Below are 20,960 nucleotides of genomic sequence, written 5' to 3'. Positions count from 1 at the left end.
CGTTGCACAGGTGTCGCTCGTTATCAATCTCTCACGGCCCTCGGCCTCGTCCTGCTCGCCACAACATGCTTTTCTGCATATTGTTGAGTAAATGTATACATTTTAAAGCTTGTTCATCCCTCTCTTGTTATTCTTTAAGGCTTACACCAATGATTGGTTTCCCATGGAGTGAGATTCGAAACATTTCCTTCAACGATAAGAAGTTTGTCATCAAGCCCATTGATAAAAAAGCACCAGTAAGTATTTGCATGATTATTCGCTCAGTTTGAATTACATTAAGTTATATACAAAATTTGAACCACATTTATATTCTATATTCGGGTTAAGACTTAATTTAAAAAAATAAGAAAGTATAAAATATGTTTATATGCTTCACAGCTATTGGAATATTATGATAACACTATTGGAATGTCCATGTCATGTATGCATTTATTTTAAATGCTCAAACTTTTGCTGCCATTCTCTTGTGAAAATACTGGAGATGCTTACTTTTTAGGGGTCCAAAAACAAAGTTCTATTACCTTAAGATTTTCTTATTATTAGGGGTCCAACCCACAACCCTATTGTGTTTGTAATGATTTTCCTTTTCTTCTTCTTTTCTTCTACATTAACCCTTTGGGGTCTGAGGTGTTTTCTGGGCCCTGGAGGTGTTCTGACATTCTCTGACATTTGTGCTTATTTCTGTTACTTGTAACACTTTCATGGCTAAAGTCTGATTACACTCTATTCAGCACAAACTCTGCTACAATTATATGTAAGCAGCATGTATGTAAAAGTTTGTAGTTTTGAGAAAATTACGTTTATGCATGGTTTGTGAAAAAGCAAAAAATAAGGCCATAAAACCCATACTGATTATTTGTTTTAATAAGACTTTTGAAAATTGTATCGTGTAGTCTAAAAATTTTGCTTCAAAACGATGTTAAAATCTTCCTGCCCACTCATTCACATAAAACAATATGTTGATTTAAAATTTGTAAGAAATGTTTTGTGTAAGAAAGCTGTACGCGAGGAGGACATGAATCATCATGAATATTGATGTTTCACACCAGGGAAGGCAAAGACCCTCCCCTAATGGCCATATCAGGTGGGACTGTGAGGGAAGTTGCAAAAAGAATGAGGAGATTAACAGAATGGCCTTTTGATTGTTTGGATTTATTTTCAACACAACATTATCCAAATATACATAATGAAGGACAAAAAGGCACGTTATTGAGCACAATGATCTAAACAGAGACTTTTTACCATTCCTGAAACAGTTCCTGTTCAACAAACCTGTCTTTTCCAAGGTGTTTGCTTTTTCATTAAACCATGTTCATGTACAGAGACTCGTGTGAATGTTTAAGTCAGAAGGACTCATCAGTGGCATCTGGTCCCTGTAAACAAAAACAAACAAAAAAACAACTGTGAACACGCTGATATCAGGAGAAACTATAGGGCTGCACAATTTGGGGAAGAAAATCTAATTGTGATTTTACTGGTTAAAATTACTATTTAAAATTGGCTACCTGGCTACCTGTTCAATATAGAATAGATTATAAAATTTACTATTAGTCTATAAATCCTTAAATAATCTTGCACCAACTTATTTATCTGATCTACTTCACCCATATACTGCAAATCGAGAATTGAGATCAGCAAATAAATCCCTCCTTCTGATTCCTAGAACCCGCTTGAAAAAGAGGGGAAATAGAGCTTTTGAAGTGGTGGGCCCCACTCTATGGAATAAGCTCCCAATTCATCTTAAAATGGCCTCCACACTATCTGAGTTTAAAACAGCGCTAAAAACTCATTTATTTGGATCAGCTTTTAATATGTAATCTACTTGATTGATCTTATTTTATTTTAATGCACCTCATTTGATTGACGATTGTAATGTTGTTGATGCAATGTGTATTGTATTGTGATTATGTACAGCACTTTGGTCGGCCGAAAGCCGAAAGTAAATGTGCTCTAGAAATAAACGAACTTGAACTTGAACTTGAAAATTCACCAAATAAAAAAAATAAAAAAATTATATATATATATATATATATATATATATATATATATATATATATATATATATATATATAATTTTTTTATTTTTTTTATTTGGTGAATTTTCAAGTTCAAGTTCAAGTATATATATATATATAATGAACAACAGGTTTGTTGTGCCTTGTAGGCATATACTTGTAGGGCTGCATAAAATAACAACAATAACTATAATCATTTTACTTTACAGAAATGCAGGCGGTCTATAACGATAAATCATTAAAAAGAAACACTTCAGTACACTACACTAGAGAAACATATGGATTATCATATGTTACTTCAAATGTTTTCATTCATTATGACGTTATGAAATGAGATTGGAGTAAAAACATGTAGCCTAATGTTTGGCGTGTTTTACTTTTCAAATGCACAGCGCAAGTGACCCAAACTCACAGTGTGTGCAGAGAACTATGGAAGCATTTGGGTAGCAATATTCAATTTGAAATGCAATATTTAAATGGCAATGCATTTCTGTATTTAAATTTACATTTTCCAATACATTTGTGCAACGTTTGGTGCAAAATGAAAATGATAATTCAATTATATAATTTACATTTCCCATTTCATACACTAGTTTTAATATGTAAATTGAATACATATTTTAACACTTTATAAGTTGCAAAATTAAAATTAAAATGTATTACAGAAATTATTAGATATGTTTAAAATATTCAAGCAAAAATTGTAGCAAAATGATCATTTAAATTTAATTTTTCTTAATTGCATTTACACTCACAGTTAAGACACTAGCGATTGCATTTTCATTAAGTGTCCCGCAATGAATGTAGCAAAATTCAATATGCAAATTGAAAATGCATTCCGAGCCGATCACTGCGTGAAGTTGGCCCCTCCCCCGCCCCCACCCCATTTAAAACGTCGGCAAAATAGGCTCAATCGTTTTTACTTCGTTTGTGATGGTTTGTGCTGTACATTTTTAAAAAAAAATTGTATACTGCTTCAGTTTTTTAGATATTAAAATAATATTTGTAGGTCATTCTGAGGTCCCCCAGATCCCCACATGCTCCAAATAAAATAGTCTCGTTCGTTTGTGCCGGTTAAAGTTTTTTTTGTGCTGCTTCGGTTTTTAAAGGGTAACTAAACCCCTGGTCAGAGCCTGACTCCACCCACTGGCAATATTTGAAAAATGCTTAAAAAATGGGCAGACCCCAGCGGAGATAGAGGGGACGAACCGAGGGCGGGGCTGAGCGGGGGGGGGGCGTGTACCTGAGACCCGCCGTGACAGCTGCTGTCAGACTCTAAAATGGAGAGTGACTGGAGTGACGCAAGTAGCTTTGCAACAGAGCGGTCATTTGAAGTCGAGGACTTTTCTCCCCCACCTTCACCTGAAATGGAGGGGGGTGAATTGTCTGTGGACACAGGGCCATATCAATTCGAGCCGCTGGCTCAAACTGCGGTCTTAACTCCTGCATCGCGATCGTCATCTGATGAGTTTTGTCGAGTTGATGTCAATAGCGCGCGGCGCTCTTTGTAGGCATATATTCATATTGATATTTTGCCGCTATGTGAAAAAATCAAATGCAAAATGCGCCGCCGCGTTTGTCGACCCCAGAGGATTAACTTTAGCCTACCATAAATTGTGATTAAAATATACATGATCACTCACATCAAGACGCTGCTGCGCGGTGGTGGAGTCCATGCAGGAGGAGCAGTGTTTGGCACTGCGTCGCTTTTCAGCACGAGCTGTGTGGAGAAGACCATTGTACTAAATACAGATAAATCTACGCTAACTTGAAGCTATCCTAACTGTACTATGCTACTAACTAACTAGGCTACACAAAATAATCTAAATAACTATATAAATGCTATGCTAAATAGATGCTAAAATACTCTATCCTGATCGTTTTCAATACTCGTAAATTCCAACTCTTGACTCGCAGTGGTTTTGACGAAACAAGATGTTTTTTATACTGCCAAGGGCGTGGTAGCTCGTACCAAGGGCGTGGTGAGCTGGAACCTGCTTACGTCAGCTCTCACCGCTTACGTCACGAAGCACCGCAAACATCCAATAGGGAAATTCAACTGCAGTAGCCACCGTTCAACCTGAAGAGGGCAGCACTCAGACGTTTTTACACCATATATTGTAGAATTAAAACACTTTATACCCAAATGTCAAAAAAGTTACTCGAATCAATGATCAGCACTAATAAAGCCCCATTCTTACAGATCATTAAAGCTCCAGTCCGTAACTTTTTTTAAGTTAAAAATAATCCAAAATAATTATATTAAAAAAAACTTATTCTGCCAGTGGTCAAAACTATCTGCTTGCCATAGCTAGATTCAAAACGGTTAGCTTGTAATAATGATTTTAATTCCAGTGGTACTGGTGGGTTTCCGCGGGAAATTCGAGCATGTCTTTGCGTCATTACGTCACACCCGTACACATAAAGAAGGAGTTTCGGCTAGCCGGCTATACTGCGCGTGACGAGATGTTTAGATGTATAGGCTTTTCTCGCAGCACTTTACATAATTAAACTTATGGCATCCAGAAAGAGCCAAACAACAATCATCAGTGTCAACTGGAGATTCAGCAGTTATAAAACCCAAAAGACTTCGTACTTCGGATTTAAGGTGGCTAGAGAAAGAGAAAGAAACCGTCTCATGCGAACACAAGGATTTAAACATCGGCGGGGCTTTTGAAAAGTGCGTGAACTCCGTGTTTTGAAGGGGTTCAAAACGGAAGAAGAGACGGCTTTTTTGTGCTGAACAAGTAAGTTAAGACATTTCAATAGTTCAATCGTGTAACAGTACGTTTTCTTAATTCACACAGTTATGGAGTTTCCTTTTTTGTGCCTTTCTCGTTTTGCTATTATGGAGAATATGAATTCTGAACTACATAGGTAACCATAAAACACATTAAATTTAACATTAGTCACGCAATGCTGAAATGATGAAGTTGCTTTGTTTTGAGATGATGGGGTGCTTTTACAGGTTCGCGTTCCTTTACGTGGACTATTTGCATGTGAATCACTCATGCGCGCATGGGTGTGGTCACATTAGAGGTAATGAGCAGGCGCTTGAGAAACTGTACCTCACGTTGCTTTCATACAGATCACTTTGTTTTTTATATTCTTTACATCATTTATAAAAAGACACTTCAAGCTTTGTAAAGACATATCTCTAATATATGTGTGGCAAGTATTCGCTGAGTTACAGTTAATTTTCTGTCGCGTTTCAGAATTAACTTCACACTGAGAGAGATGGCAGAACGCGCATCATGTTTGTTTTCTTTATTTTACGAAAAGCGCAACATTTTGCTTTTATTATTTATTATTTGAGTTTACACAAATAAAAGTAGGGATTTAACAGTTTTGAATGATGTATAACAATTGCCTGTATGACAAAAATCGACAGAGTTATTTGAGTATCTTTCACACTGATAAGAAAAAAAGCGAGGTGATCACGCCGGCACGACCGCCGACCCTAGAGGGTTAAGAGTAAAAAACATTCTGAGAATGTCAGGCCGTCTCAAAATTGCACATATATAGGAGGCATTGCAACAGAAAAGCTGTAACCATAAAGTAAAAAAATTATATCAATCTTCTTGAACATATCTCTGCTTTCTGCTGAATTAAAATGTCTTAAAAATACTTAAATTCACCCTTACAGAAATTAAGGCCTTAAAAAGGTCTTAAATCAGAGCAGAGAGTTCGATATTAGTTTTATGTTAGAATAATCAATAAAGTCTGTTCTTGTGTTATGTGCCTATGAATTTAATGTCTTAAACTGCTGATCTAGTTACCTTGCTAATAAATAGTGTTCTCTTACGAGAGGTTCTCTCGTATTGCGTAAGTTAGCTTACGTAAGTTAGCTTACGCTACGGGAAAGATTAATCTTTTCGAGATATTGAAGCCAAAAAATTATCCTTAATTTTTGTATTCATTGTCAACGCAGTGCAGCAGCTAGCAGACCTAGAGCAGGCTGTATAGCGTGCTCATTGGCTGCCCTGCGGCAACTGCAGCAGCCTACCACTGAGCCCGGCGTGACGTCACGTCCAATGAAGGGCGCTCGCACCCTCATCGCGTCTTAGCCCGCCAGAATGGGCGTGGTTTAGCGTATATAAGCGGGGCTCGGAGGCTGTTTCCCTGATTTTCATCTCTTCAGCCAAGCTCTTTGCATCGCTGGATTCTGAGAGAAGCCGCCGCCGCCATTTGAGGAAGCGAAAAGCCAGCTTAGGACAGCGCCTGAAGAAGTCGGTCATCTTCGCCGCCTTCAGCCATCCGTGCGAGCTACGCTATCCGGCGACGTATCCTTTTTCTGAGCTCTATTCTGTGCGTGTTCGCTGCCGCGACACCCCTTTCTAAAAGAGCACGAGACGTTTTTCTAAAAATGTCTTGCACTTCCTGTGGCTCGTGCCGAGCCCCGCCCAGTGCCGGAGACCGCCATGTGATCCGCGCTCTCTGCCTGGGCCCAGACCACGCAGCTCTCGCTCTTCGTCGGGAGGCTGCGTCCACTGCAAAGAACTCCCGATGTCGACCCTGCGGGCATAGTAGCTACAAACCTGTCATTTCCAAGGTGTTTGATTTTTCATTTTACCATGTTCATGTACAGAGACTGTTGAATGTTGAAGTCAGCAGGACTCATCAGTGGCATCTCGTCCCTGTAAAATAAAAATAAAAATAAAAAAAAACACCTTTGAACATGCTGATATCAAGAGAAACTATATGGCTGCACGACTTTGGGCATGCATTGTAGATTTTTCTGGTTAAAATTGTGATTTAATTATATATATATATATTTATATATACACACACACACACACACACACACACACACACACACAGTGCTTAGAGAATGAGTGAACACACCCATGCTAAACTTGACTACCCTTCACAATATAGACATGGTTTTATTTCAGTTAGCCTAACTGAACATTTATACATAAATAATATATTGTATTTAGACAGTATCACATATTTTACCGGAGGCTGAAATATATTTCACTAAATCATTATATAACCTAAGCAGTTATTCGCAAACAAAATAAATTACGCATAAGGCAGTATTTTAGCATGATAATCAGTGTCATAAACTAATCTCAAAACTGAGTGAAATATATGTAGTAGCCTAATATCACATTTAAAAAGTTTACACGAGCGTATAGGCCTACGTATAGGGATATTGTGACTGTGAGGTAATCTTTCCTATGTCAAAAGCTAGCCAAAACTATGCAAAATATAGTCTGAAAATTCATTTGAGCTCTATAATCAGAAAAGGAATTATATAACACTAAACAACTTACTCCGAGCTTGTATCCTCGGCGGGGTCAATTCGTTCTTCAAAATGCAGCCGTTGGTCGTCCGAGTTTCAAATTCCTCTGAGGAAAAGGTGAATCCTTCCCCGCTGTCCAGAATCATCTGAAGGAGTAGAGTGCCATTCTTAAAACGCAATGAACTATCAGTGAATCTGATGGAGAAACTTCGTTTTTATGCCATTGATCGGTGGGCGTGTGCTATGCATAACGTTAGATCACCTATTTACCATGTGAAAAGCGCTGGGGGCGTGGCGGCCTCAGCTCATTAAAGTTAATGAACTGAGAACGAAAAAACTGTACCTCTCCTTGGTTTCAAACGGATTACATAAACTGGAAATATTTCTTTTTTTAATAAATTACTTCATTTAAAAGAAGAGAATACAAGCTTTAAAAAGACACATTTCTCGTATCTCTGTGACAAGTATTGACTTAGTTACAGTTCATTTTTCGGACGCATTTCAGAATGGACTTCACTGACAGAGAGAACGCAGAACGCGGATCATGTTTATTTTTCTTTATTTGGCGAAAAGCACAACACTTTGTTTTTATTGTGAGGTTCCACAAAAAAAATACAAACTTAACAGGATCGAATGATGTATAACACTTATATGTAAGATCAAAATCAACAGAGTAATTTGAGTCTCTTTTGCACTGATAAGGAAAAAAGTGAGCTGGTATCGCCGGCGATACCGCCGACCCCAGAGAGTTAACCCTCTGGGGTCTGAGGTGTTTTTGGGGCCCTTGAGATGTTTTGACATGCCCTGACATTTGTGCTTATTTCAGCTACTTAAATCATACCATTTGCCAACATATAAATTTGCTGTATTCAGCACAAACTCTGCTACAATAATATTTGAGCAAAATGGATGTACATGTTTGCATTTTATAGAAAAAAAATATTATGCTTGGTTAGTACGTTTTGGGAAAAAAAATGTCACCACAATAAGGCCATTTAACACATACTGAATGGTTGTCCACAAGACTTTTGAGTTACTATTCTTGTAGGCTAGAATTTTTACTTCAAAATGAAGTGAAAATCATTCTGACCACTCTTTCACAAACAACAATATAACTATTTAAATTTCTTACGTCAGTTTTTGGTCAGCACTGCTGTATGCGTGGGAGTGTGAATGGCCATGAATATTAATGTGATTTACACATGGGTGGGAAGACTAAAGACACTCCCCCAATGGCCCATCAAGGTGCTGTGAGGCAGCCTGAACTAAGAATGATTCACTGATGAATAAAAAGTTAAAAAGAACAGCATTTATTCAAAATAGAAATCTTTCCTAAGAACGTAAAGACTTAAAGTCATTCCTATCACTTAACACATCCTTTCAAAAAAACAAACATAAAAAGACCAAACTTGTTTTGTTTTTTTATAAAAAAAAATGTATTCAAAGAATCCTAAAAAAAACTATTACAGGTTAAAAACATTAAGCAGCACAACTGTTTCCAACATTGATTTAAAAAAAAAATCATATCAGAATGATTTCTGAAGGCTGATGGTTAGTTAGGTAAGTTAGCGGTACATCTCACTGATGCTGACATCTGTCCATTTATATTTGCAGCCTTTTACAGTTGCCTTGGCAGCCTAACCAAAACTGAACATTTATATATAAAAAATATATTGTATTTAGACAGTATCACATATTTGCATAGGCGTCGATTTCGGTGGGGGCGGTGGGTACGCGTCCCCACCAGATTTCGTCATGAGTCATTTTGTACCCACCACTTTTGGAAACATTGAGGCACGGATGTACCTAATACAAATAAAACATCTCCAGTTAACTAGCAGAGCATTCATTTAGTCCGCTCTTAAATAAGAGATCTAGCGCTAAAATGTTTTGTTTTTGAACTCAAGCTAAGCGCTCGTGTCCGCTGCTATCAGTGTCATGGATACAGTGTTCTCTTGTGGCGGCGCGCACGCAGTCTACACTCGGACGCGCTCTTCAATCTATCGCCGTTGCGGCGGACACTATTCATTCCGGTGAAATCACAAAATAAAATGCACACAACTGCTTGATATAGACTGTAACCACTGATGAACATATTCGGTTTTGATGAGGGAAAAAAAAACTATACCGAGGGCAGATTAGAACCCGTAACCTCTGACACGCTTGGCAAAAGATCTGCCACTAGACCACTGAAGTACTCAAACAAAACTTGCGGATCGATTTATTTCAATAAATCATTATAACCTAAGCAGTTATTCAAAAAGTTTACACGAGCGTATAGGTAATATTTCCTATGTCAAAACTAGGCAAAATATAGTCTGAAAATTCATTTGAGCTCTATGATCAGAAAAGGAATTATATAACACTAAACAACTTACTCCGAGCTTGTATCATCGGCGGGGTCAATTCGTTCTTCGAAATGCAGCCGTTCGTCGTGAGTTTCAAATTCCTCTGAGGAAAAGGTGAATTTTTCCCCGCTGTAAATAATCCTCTGAAGGAGTAGCGTGCTGCCATCCTCAAAACGCGATGAACTATCAGTGATTCTGATGAAGAAAGTTACTTCGTGTTGTTATGGCATTGATCGGGGGGCGTGCCGCGTGTGCGATGCATAGATCGCCTATTTACCATGTGAATAGCGCCGGGGGCGTGGCGGCCTCAACTCATTAAAAATAATGAGGGGAGAAAGAAAAAACTGGACTTCTCCTTGGTTTCAAACGGATTACATAAACTGAGAATATTTGTTTTTTATATAAATTACTTCATTTAAAAGAAGAGAATTCAAGCTTCATAAAGAAAAATCTCTCGTGCCTGTGTGACAAGTATTCGCGGAGTTACAGTTAATCTTGGGACGCGTTTCAGAATTGACTTCACTGACAGAGAGAACGCAGAACTCGCATCATGTTTGTTTTTCTTTATTTGGCGAAAAGCACAACACTTTGTTTTTATTGTGAGTATCCACAAAAAAAATAGACACTTAATAGGATCGATTGATGTATAACACTTATATGTACGATCAAAATCAACAGAGTATTTTGAGTCTCTTTTGCACTGATAAGGAAAAAAGCGAGCAGATCACGCCGGCGTGATTGCCGACCCCAGAGGGTTAAGTACTATCAAAGTGTCTCGCACGCCAGAGCGATTGAGTGCACGCACTGAGACGAGAGAGCTATGTATCAACTCGTCTTAGTTAAGGGAATAACATAGTTTAATATGAAAAAACGGTGGAGTATCCCTTTAAGTGTAGAAAAGGTGCCCACATCTCAGTGTTCACCCCTACTCACAAGCACAACACTCCCTGTGTCACTCACAGAGCCCACTCTCATAAAGCTGGCAAATGTCGCTCGAGTGTTAAATGTAGGAAATGTGGCCACGAGTCCGTGCCCACGCCTACTCTCTGCCCGCTCTGTCACACGGCCAAAACAGCCTCATATCGGTCAGGTTATGAATGTAAGTCCCGTGCCCGCTCACGAGCGCTCACGCTTACTAACACACACCTCTCCCCAGGCGCCGCTCGCACGTCACAGGGTTATCACAAGACGTTCCCCATCCACAGCGATCGGGACGTCACATATGATTGTAAATCGCGTGCCCGCTCACGAGCGCTCACGCTTACTGACAAACACCTCGCCTCGGGCGCCGCTCGCGCGTCTCAGAGTTGTCACAAAACGATCATCCCCATCCAAAGCGATCGGAATGTCACATGTGAGTGTAAATCGCATGCCCGCTCACGAGCGCTCACTCTTACTAATAAACACTTCGCCCAAGGCGCTGCTCGCGCATAACAAGTGATCACAAAACGCTCCCTATTCATAGCAATCGGGACGTCATATATGAAACAGCCTGCCACCACTGTCAGCGAGCCGCCGTATTCAAGCACTGAGGGCACGCGCGCCGCGCCCATACCTCCGGTTCAGTTTCTCAAGCAGTGCGGCGATCAGAACCCGGAGGCCATTCTTCCCTTGGCTGCACATATAAAAGCATGGGAAGCGATTCCAGGGGTATCAGAATGGGTGCTAAGCACAATAAGACAGGGCTATTCGCTACAGTTCGATCGCCGTCCCCCGCGCTTTCGAGCATGGACCGCGACGACAGTGAATATGGAAGTAGCACATCTACTCCCTGCAGAAATAGCGAAGCTGCTGTGCAAAGGGGCCATAGAACTGGTACCGCCTTCTCTGAGCTAGTCAGGCTTTTACAGCCGTTATTTTCTCGTACCCAAGAAGGACGGAGCCCTCAGACCTATTTTAGATCTGAGACATTTGAACAAAGTTCTTGTGAAAAGACCGTTCAAAATGCTCACGAACAGAAAAATCCTCGTGCACGTTCGCCCGAGGGACTGGTTTATCTCTCTCGATCTGAAAGATGCCTATTTTCAGATTCAGATAATACCCCGTCACAGGCCATTCTTGAGATTCGCCATTCGACGGTCAGGTATATCAATACACCGTCCTGCCGTTCGGCCTGTCTTTAGCACCAGGTGCATGGACTCTCGCCCCCTTGAGAAATCAGAGCTTGCGAATTATGAACTATCTGGACGATTGGCTGATTCTGGCACAGTCAGAGATAGAACTTTTATCTCACAGAGCAGTACTCCTCAGTCATCTGGAAAGCCTGGGTCTCACGGTCAACTGGACCAAGAGCTCATTACTGCCCAGCCAGTCAATTCCTCCCGTTCATACAGGACCACCAAGCTCTAGTCCGTTCGGACAACACGTCTGTGGTGTCCTATGTGAACCGTCAAGGCGGTGTCAGATCCAGGAACCTCTGTGATCTAACAGAACGCCTCCTCGTTTGGTCTCAGCACCATCTGCGCTCGCTGAGAGCTGCGCATGTGCCAGGGCACCTGAACGACGGCCCAGACAAACTGTCCAGGGACATTATTCCCCCGGGGGAATGGTCCCTGCACCCGCAAACAGTCCAGTCACTATGGCCCCTTTTCGGCAAAGCGGAAGTCGACCTCTTTGCCTCAAAAGACAACGCTCACTGCCCAATGTTCTTTTCGAAGAACGAGGACGCGCTAGCGCAAATCTGGCCCAGCCGCCTGGTGTATGCTTTCCCTCCGATCTCACTGTTGCCACAGGTAATCAAGAGAATCAGGGAAACGCACCACTTGGTGCTCCTTATAGCCCCGCGATGGGAGAACCAAACTTGGTTCCCGGAGCTGACGCGGCTGTCACAAACAGCCCCGTGGCCGATTCCGGTGAGGACAGATCTCCTCTCTCAATCTCGCGGCTCGATCTGGCATCCCCATCCAGAGCGCTGGTCTCTGCACGCATGGTTGATCAATGGATAACCGTTATCTTGCCAGAAGGAGTGATGAACACGATTACGCAGTCTAGAGCTCCCTCTACTAGAAAGCTTTACTAAATGGTCTGTGTTCTCCAAATGGTGCACCGACAAAAATCTGGACCCACGAACGTGTGGGGTCTCGCGGTTGCTTAGTTTTCCTTCAAGAGCTGTTGGATAAGGGCCGTTAAGGGCCGTAAGCCGTTGCAGCGTTCGCAGAGTCGAGGCGCGGCCGATCACTAGGAAGGAACGAGCTTGTCATCCGCTTCCTTAGAGGAGCCAGGAGGATGAATCCCCGCGCCCCCTGTCGGTTCCTATGTGGGATCTTTCTTTGGTCCTCGAGGCCCTGAAAGCATATCCCTTTGAACCGTTAGATTCCGTGGATTTAAAGTACCTATCACTCAAAACCGTTTTTCTGACTGCTCTATCATCAGTCAAACGTGTGGGGGACTTACACGCACTGTCTGTCAGCGCTGCGTGTCTCGAGTTCGGACCGAATGACTCTAAAGTCATCCTCAAACCTAGACATGGCTATGTCCCTAAAGTGATTGGCATTCCGTTCAGAGCGCAGGTCATTTCTCTATCGGCTCTGCCAGCATCCGATAGCGAGAGCGGTGTTAATCTCCTCTGCCCGGTCAGGGCACTGAGGGCTTACATTACGCGCTCCCCCCCTTTCAGGCGCTCGGAGCAGCTTTTCATTTCGTTTGGTGGGCGCATCAAAGGTCTCGCCGCCTCAAAACAAAGCCTGTCCAGATGGATAGTGGACGCTATCGCAGCTGCCTATGCGTCAAAAGGCCTGCAATGCCCTTTGGGCGTCAGGGCTCATTCCACTAGAGGCATGGCCTCGTCGTGGGCATGGTCCAGCGGAATTTCAATTCATGACATATGTGTGGCGGCGGGCTGGGCCTCCCCGTCCACCTTTGTTAGGTTCTATAACCTGGAAGTTCCCGCCCTGCAGGCTAAACTTCTGTCAGTATAAGTGAGATGTATGTTCTGTCCAGATCTGATCGTGCGCAGGCTACTCTCACGTGACTTAGCTCTCCTGGTTGAGCTGCACTATATTGGGTTATATGCTATGCTATATGCTTATACGGACCAGCGGCGCCGCTCTGTATTCCCTATGAGTGCTTATGTACTTGTGCCGGTCCGCGTTGCTGGCCGCCTTATTCCCCGCTTATCTGGGATCCCCGGGATTCCCTGGGACTCATGAAGTGGATGCTTGGCGCGCACGGCGTTGACAAAGGGTTCCCGTAGCGTAAGCTAACTTACACAATACGAGAGAACCTCTCGTAAGAGAACGTATCGGTTACCTAACGTAACCTCGGTTCTCTCTAGAAGAGGGAATGAGTATTGCGTAACCTGCCGTGCTCGCGCCACGAGCGACTTTCGCTTCAGTCGATGAAAACCAGGGAGACAGCCTCCGAGCCCCGCTTATATACGCTAAGCCACGCCCATTCTGGCGGGCTAAGACGCGATGAGGGCGCGAGCACCCTTCATTGGAGGTGACGTCATGCCGGGCTCAATGGTAGGCTGCTGCAGTTGCCGCAGGGCAGCCAATGAGCACGCTAGACAGCCTGCTCTAGGTTTGCTAGCTGCTGCACTGCGTTGACAATGAATACAAAAATTAAGGATAATTTTTTGGCTTCAATATCTCGAAAAGATTAATCTTTCCCGTAGCGTAAGGTAACTTACGCAATACTCGTTCCCTCTTATAGAGAGAACCGAGGTTACGTTAGGTAACCGATACGTTTTCACTATAGTTTGGATATTAATATCCGCTGCAGAGCTGATAGTTACAATGATATCATCAACACCAAATAACCTGTATTCTATGTTATAATACTCCACTCCATTAAAGGAATAGTTCACTTCAAGATGAGAATTCTGTCATCATTTACTCACCCTCAAGTTGTTTCAAACCTGTATCATTTTTTTTATTCTGCTGAACACAAAAGAAGATATTTTGAATAATGTCGGTAACCAAAAAGTTGATGTACCCCATTGACTCTGGTTACAGACATTCTTCAAAATATCTTCCTTTGTGTTCAGCAGAAGAATGAAATTCATACAGGTTTGAAACAACTTGAGGGGTGAGTAAATGATGACAGAATTTTCATTCTGAAGTGATCTATTCCTTTAATGGAGTGGAGTATTATAACATAGAATACAGGTTATTTGTGTTGATGATATCATTGAATAGAAGTGAGTTAGTTTTAAGGGAGTGGATCTTTAAAAGTACTATCTTAACACTGTCAGTTTTAGAACAGATATAGACAAATTGTTAATTAATTAGAATTTTTTATTTTTTTGTTACGGGCTATAAGGGGTTGGAGGTACCAGAAGCCATCAAAGGCAAAATGTGTGGGAATACTCCACACCATTAAGAGGTTGGAGGTACCGGAAGCCATCAAAGGCAAAAGGTGTGGGAATACTCCCCCTTATTAAGGGGTAACAAAGTCACTAGGAAGCTGGGAGTTGCTATATTAATAAACTTGCCTTGCCTAAAATCTAGTGCTGTCACCTTGTGTTAACACTGTGAAACTGCATGATTTGTAAATTTTGCATGGCGGGCCCCATGCAATGTATTTTAATAGACAAGCTGTGTGCCATTGGGCCAGATTTTGGACACCTGTAATGATTTTTACTTAATTCACCGATGACATAGTGATTTTGGATCATGTGTCAATTAAGGTGTTGTTATTCATTCATTCATTCATTAGACTTTATTGTCCACCTTAGTGGAAATTTGTCTTTGACTTCTCCAAACAGATATGCATCAGTGACACCACAGTTAAAATTACATTAAAATACTCACAGTTAAGAGTATGACACTACCACAATCAACATACAACAACAGAAAATGGAAAACAGCGCAGCCAATTGAAATAAAGTAGGTTTCGACCTACAATAAAAATTTGTTTTTTAAAATGAGTGCATCAGCTGACCATTCCCCCTTTTGCAATATGGGGCACCAGTCAAGAATACTATCTTAACAATTTAGGAACACTCTGAAAAGAGCTGATGTAAACTAGGGGGAGTTGGTCAGCTGATTTATCTGAAGGATTTGTAAAAGTCTAGACAACTAGTAGAGTCTTTGATCATCAACACAATGAAGACACAGTTGTAATAAAATGAATGAAATTTATTAACAATAGATATGCAAGAGTAAATACCACAACGATTAATAAATAATATGTACTGCTAAAGGATAATAAACTACTAACCAAAAAGAAAAGTACTGAATTAAACAATAAAACAAATACATGATGCGAACACAGACTGTATAAATGCAATGCTGTTGAACCTGAATGTAGTGATGAAAGAGAATTGTATGGGAAAATTTCTTCCTATTGCAGCCTATCTAGCAACACAAAGATCTATTGGTTGGTCTGTGATCGATTGCTCATATCTGCCTTTCTGCTGGTTTGCGTCTGTAAGCTCCGTATAGCTTTCTGTTTTGAATCTTTATTTACTATCATTCCTTGTTGTTTATATTGCTAAATAGAACTTACTCATCAATATATATAAGATATTGCATATCACATTAATCTGACATTGTTACCTTTTATCTAAATCGTTATAGCTAGCACAACATGCTAGTATTTCGCTAGCCTGTTAACCTGCCATCCGTGCTTGCCTTCATATTTTCTCACGCCTTTTACGAGTCAATCAAACAACTGGTGAGTAGGATTAGTTAACAAATACGGTAAGTCATGTCTTCTCCTGTTATTGTCACTTGCACTTCGTGTCACATGTATAGTATAGCATTCTCTATCAGCGCTGAGGGCTACCCATGTGATAAATGCATGGAGATAGCAGGCTGACTGAGAAGATTTCAGAACTAGAGACAGTCATCCAAACTTTAATCGAGGATAGTAAGAGTGCAAGGGCTTTAGATACTGATTTGGATGCGACTAGCTTCGTGAACTCTGTACGTTGTTCGGTTCTTGGCTGTAGAGCCCGTGCAGCAGGGGAACTGGGTGACCGTGAGATGCTGTAGTCGCGGAACAAAACACCGCTCTTCCATTCCGATTACAATAACAAACAGATTCTCCCCACTCAGTGAAACACCCACTGTGAATCCTGTTGAATTGTATTACACAGAACGTGAAAATAGAGACACCAGCCACCATAGTCACAGAGCCAGAGCGCCTGACATCAAAGCGAATTTAAAAGTGCTGGCTAATGCTAATCGTAAATTCTCTAAGATTATTATTCACGTCTGCACTGATAATGTTCGACTTCGCCAGTCGGAGATCACTAAAATTAATTTTAAAGAGGTGTGTGAACTCGCAAGTACGATGTCAGACACTGTAATTTGCTCTGGCCCCCTTCCATCACATAGACACATAGACTATATCAAATAATTTGCTGATTTTCTATCAGAGTTAGTACTGGCTGCAGATAAAGTCCTTATTATTGGTGATTTTAATATACAAGTAGATAACGAAAAAAATGCATTGGGATTGGCATTTAGAGACATTCTGAACTCTATTGGAGTTAGACAACACGTATCAGGACCTACTCATTGTTGTAATCATACTTTAGTTATAATATTATTATTACATGGAATCAATGTTGATGCTGTTGAAATCTGCAGCAGAGTGATGACATCTCAGATCATTATCTAGTCGTGTATACTTCTTTTAGCCAAGGCTGCAAAGACGACTCTGTGTAACAAATATGTTAGACCTATCACTTCTGCCACTAAAGAATGCTTTATTAATAATAATACTGATCAGTTTCATCTCCTCAGCATCCCAGATAGCTTAGAAGAACTCGATATTGAGACAGAAACTTTTCCAGCACTTTAGACACAGTTGCTCCTTTGCGCTTAAAGAAGATTTTAAAAAAATAGTCCAACGCTGTGGTACAACGAGCAGAGCACACTGGGACCCTTAAGAGAGAAGCCAGAAAAATGGAGCGCAACTGGAAGAAAACAAAACTAGAGGTTTTTTTTTACATTTCATAGAGAGAGAGCACGATTGCTTACAGAAATGCCTTAAAAACTGCTAGATATGCTTATTTTTCAACTCTCTTAGAAGAAAACCAACACAACCCTTGGTATTTATTTGACACAGTGGCTAAATTAACGAGAAATAAAGCTTCAACCCCAGACGTTTCCAAACAGCACAGCAGTCATGACTTTATGAACTTCTTCACTTATAAGATTGATAATATCAGGGAGAAAATTAAAACTCTGCAACCGTCTACTACACTATCGCATCAGACAGTGCATTGTAGTCTCCCTGGGGAAACATTTGATTCGTTCATTGCTATAGGAGAGGAAGAATTTGCTAAACTCGTTAAATCATCTAAATCGACAACATGTATGTTAGACCCTATACCAACTAAGGTATTGAAAGAGATGCTTCCAGAGGTCATAGATCCTCTTCTTAATATCATTAATTCATCTTTGTCATTAGGATACATACCAAAAACTTTTAAGCTGGTGTGGCGGGAAGAGCAAACGACAGACACAGTGGGAGTGGTGTCAAGCCTCGGAGAGGCATTTATTAAATTAATTAAACATAAAATGTCCAAAAAGGGGGAAATAAAGTGTTAAAATAAAAGGGGATCTGGTGTCCTCGTTGTGCCAGGGAATCGTGAAGGAAGGTTAGTGAAGAGGTGGGATGGGTCCAGGTAAGGGGGCGGTGTCCGACAGTCACACACGTCTTCCCTGTCTCCTTGGGTCGAGGGATGAGTGGGCGGCGGCTTCGGCATCACGAGCTGTCCTTTCCCAGCCCCGACAACGGAGGGAAGTGGCGGCTTCGGCGCCCTGGTCCGTCAGCGGCGTCACGCGTCTTCTGTGCTCGGACCGCGGGTCCGGCGACTTGCAGCTCTGGCAGCGCGGGAATCCCTCCGCGCTCCCTTCCTGGACCCACGAGGACAACAGTGTGCATGCACAGGGAAGAGACCGGTCTCCCGAGGAGAGGCGCGCTCAGCATTTAACAGGCGGTGGTGATGAGGCTTCATTCTCATCAGGTGTGCGAATTAAGGGACGGGGTGGCGCTGATTATGAGGGAGAGGCAGACGATCCGTCACACTGGCTATTATTAAACCGCTTGTTAAAAAAACGCAAGTTGATCCTACAGAATTAGTCAATTACAGGCCGATCTCGAATCTACCTTTTCTGTCAAAGATACTAGAAAAGGCAGTATCCTTACAATTATGTGCCTTTTTAGAAATAAATGGTATCTGCAAGGATTTCCATTTCCCGTCAGGATTCAGACTGTACCGTATTACTGAGACAGCTCTCAGTAGAGTCCCAAACGATTTGCTCTTATCAGCTAGAGTTCTTACTAGAACCAGGAAGTATGACCATATTAGCCCCGTTCTGTCAACACTGCAGTGGCTTTGATATAAAATATTGCTAATTACTTAAAAAGTATGGAATTACTTTTGTGCCAATAATAATGAACGTAACTTTTCAAGAAACTGATGAAAAATGAATTGAAACTGAAAAAAATATCTTTGAAACTGAAAAAGAATAAATCGCGGGCACATTTTTTTACTTCGTTCTTAATACACAGCATGTTTTGCTAACTATTTCTCATATTTCTTTCACTGATCTGAACTTATGCGCTTCCAGAGTTTTCAGTTACGCTTCTGAAGTTTTCGTTTACGCTCCCTGAGTTTTCGTTCGCAGTTCTGACACATATCTCTCGTGGGGGCAGGGCTAGTAGCAGTGTGTTCTCATTGGCTACTGAATTTTTGATTGACAGCTTCGTGACCTGTAAGTGAAGACGTCAGTGTTGCGTTTACATGTTTGAATGTGAGCGTCTGTAAGCGCAGCTTTCTATTTCATTTTACTGATATTAAGTTTGTATCTGTATTTATTTGCTGGGACACTATATTGTTGAGATGATTTCTTATAGAAGGAATAGTAGCCTACAGACGAATGATATCATTATCATTAGTCATCGTCACTATCAGGATACTGGATACTCGTGGTAAGTCTTTTTATTATTTTTTATATACAATACTAATACTATTTATAATACAGTACTTGCTTTTTCAGGTGGTGAGGCATTTTAGAGCTCAGTGAGCCCATAACATTATACAGTGTTGTCTTGATTCAACTGTTAGCCCAATCATTAACGTTACATGACTTGTTTATCTACATACGATTATGTCTTTGATTAGATCATAGCTGCTTCGATTAGATAATATTCCCCCCAGCCACCCCAAACAACATTGGGCTAGAGTACTGTACAGTATCTGTACTGTGTAGCCTACTGTACAAAAAGTACTGTATCAGACAATGACCGATGCCATTGGACCAGAGCGCTGTCAATCACTGCCTGATTCAACTTTGGCAATGTAAAGCCTTTTTTTTACCATGCCAATAAAGCCATTTAAACCTGAATTTCTCAATTTCTGATTAATTTGCGATGCAGAGTTTTTGAACTCAGACCACAGACCACGTCTCTGTTCATGATATGTAAACACACAATTATTTTGAAGTATCACCCTGGTCACAATATTTATTCTGATTACTTTTGTGTGATAAAGATGACTGATAAAGCTATTATATGTAGCTAGTATGGGTAACAAAATGCTTTTTCTGTGTCCATATTTGACTAATAATAATGCAAAAATGTTCACTTCAAATGAACATTTCTGAGAAAAATGTTTAATCTTTAATACTCTTTAATAATAAATATATGTCCAAATTCAAAACTTAATACATGCAAGTAATTATGACTGAAAACATCCAGCAACTAGGGAATAGGCTCTATGCACAGCTGCACTATTTCCTGAACTTTAGGCAGCTCCTTTGTTTCCTGTCTGCCATTATTGGACAAACTGATTAGTTCAGGTGTGCCTGACTAATGGCCATTAGTCAGGCACACCTGAACTAATCAGTTTGTCCAATAATGGCAGACAGGAAACAAAGGAGCTGCCTGAAGTTCAGGAAGTAGTGCAGCTGTGCATAGAGCCTATACACAGCCATGGATATATGCAGGGGCGGACTGGGACCAAAAAGTGGCCCTGGACTTTCTGGCCCACAGCAGCCCACCACATTGTCATAACATGATCCCAAATCATAACACATTGGCCCATTAATGTGCAGAATATTTTTTAACACCACTTATAGCATAAAAATATAACACAATACAAAAATAAATGCTATTTAAACATTTATTTTAAGTAACACAACATATATTAGGTCATATTTGTAAAACCAAAGGGAAACAAACAGAAGAACATTAAGACACACAACATATAAATCTATCAAGACCGCATATCAGCTAGTCAGGGGGAGCTAGAGCCATCAGAGCCTGTTGAACTGCTACTCTTCGCGCCAAATGTATAATCTGTTAATTTTGAAGCATTTCACAGCATCTACCTCTAATGCTTTTTTTAACCGTCGGCTGAAATTGGTCCTCGTCGGCTTTTTTTCGGCC

At 40.9% G+C, this 20,960-nt stretch overlaps 1 protein-coding gene across 1 annotated transcript in view; it reads left to right on the top strand.

The window, feature by feature from the left end:
- LOC130087734 (radixin) overlaps positions 1–20,960 on the top strand; it is a 553,959-nt gene that overhangs the window by 248,190 nt on the left and 284,809 nt on the right. Inside the window, exon 8 of the mRNA XM_056254217.1 lies at positions 140–236. Coding sequence (XP_056110192.1) covers positions 140–236 — 97 coding nt within the window. The remainder of the gene's footprint in view (positions 1–139; positions 237–20,960) is intronic.

The sequence above is a fragment of the Rhinichthys klamathensis genome, unplaced genomic scaffold, assembly GCF_029890125.1.
Source record: "Rhinichthys klamathensis goyatoka isolate OS25496 unplaced genomic scaffold, OSU_Roscu_1.1 h1tg000111l_1, whole genome shotgun sequence".
Taxonomy (NCBI): domain Eukaryota; kingdom Metazoa; phylum Chordata; class Actinopteri; order Cypriniformes; family Leuciscidae; genus Rhinichthys; species Rhinichthys klamathensis.
This window is presented reverse-complemented; position numbering and strand designations above follow the sequence as displayed.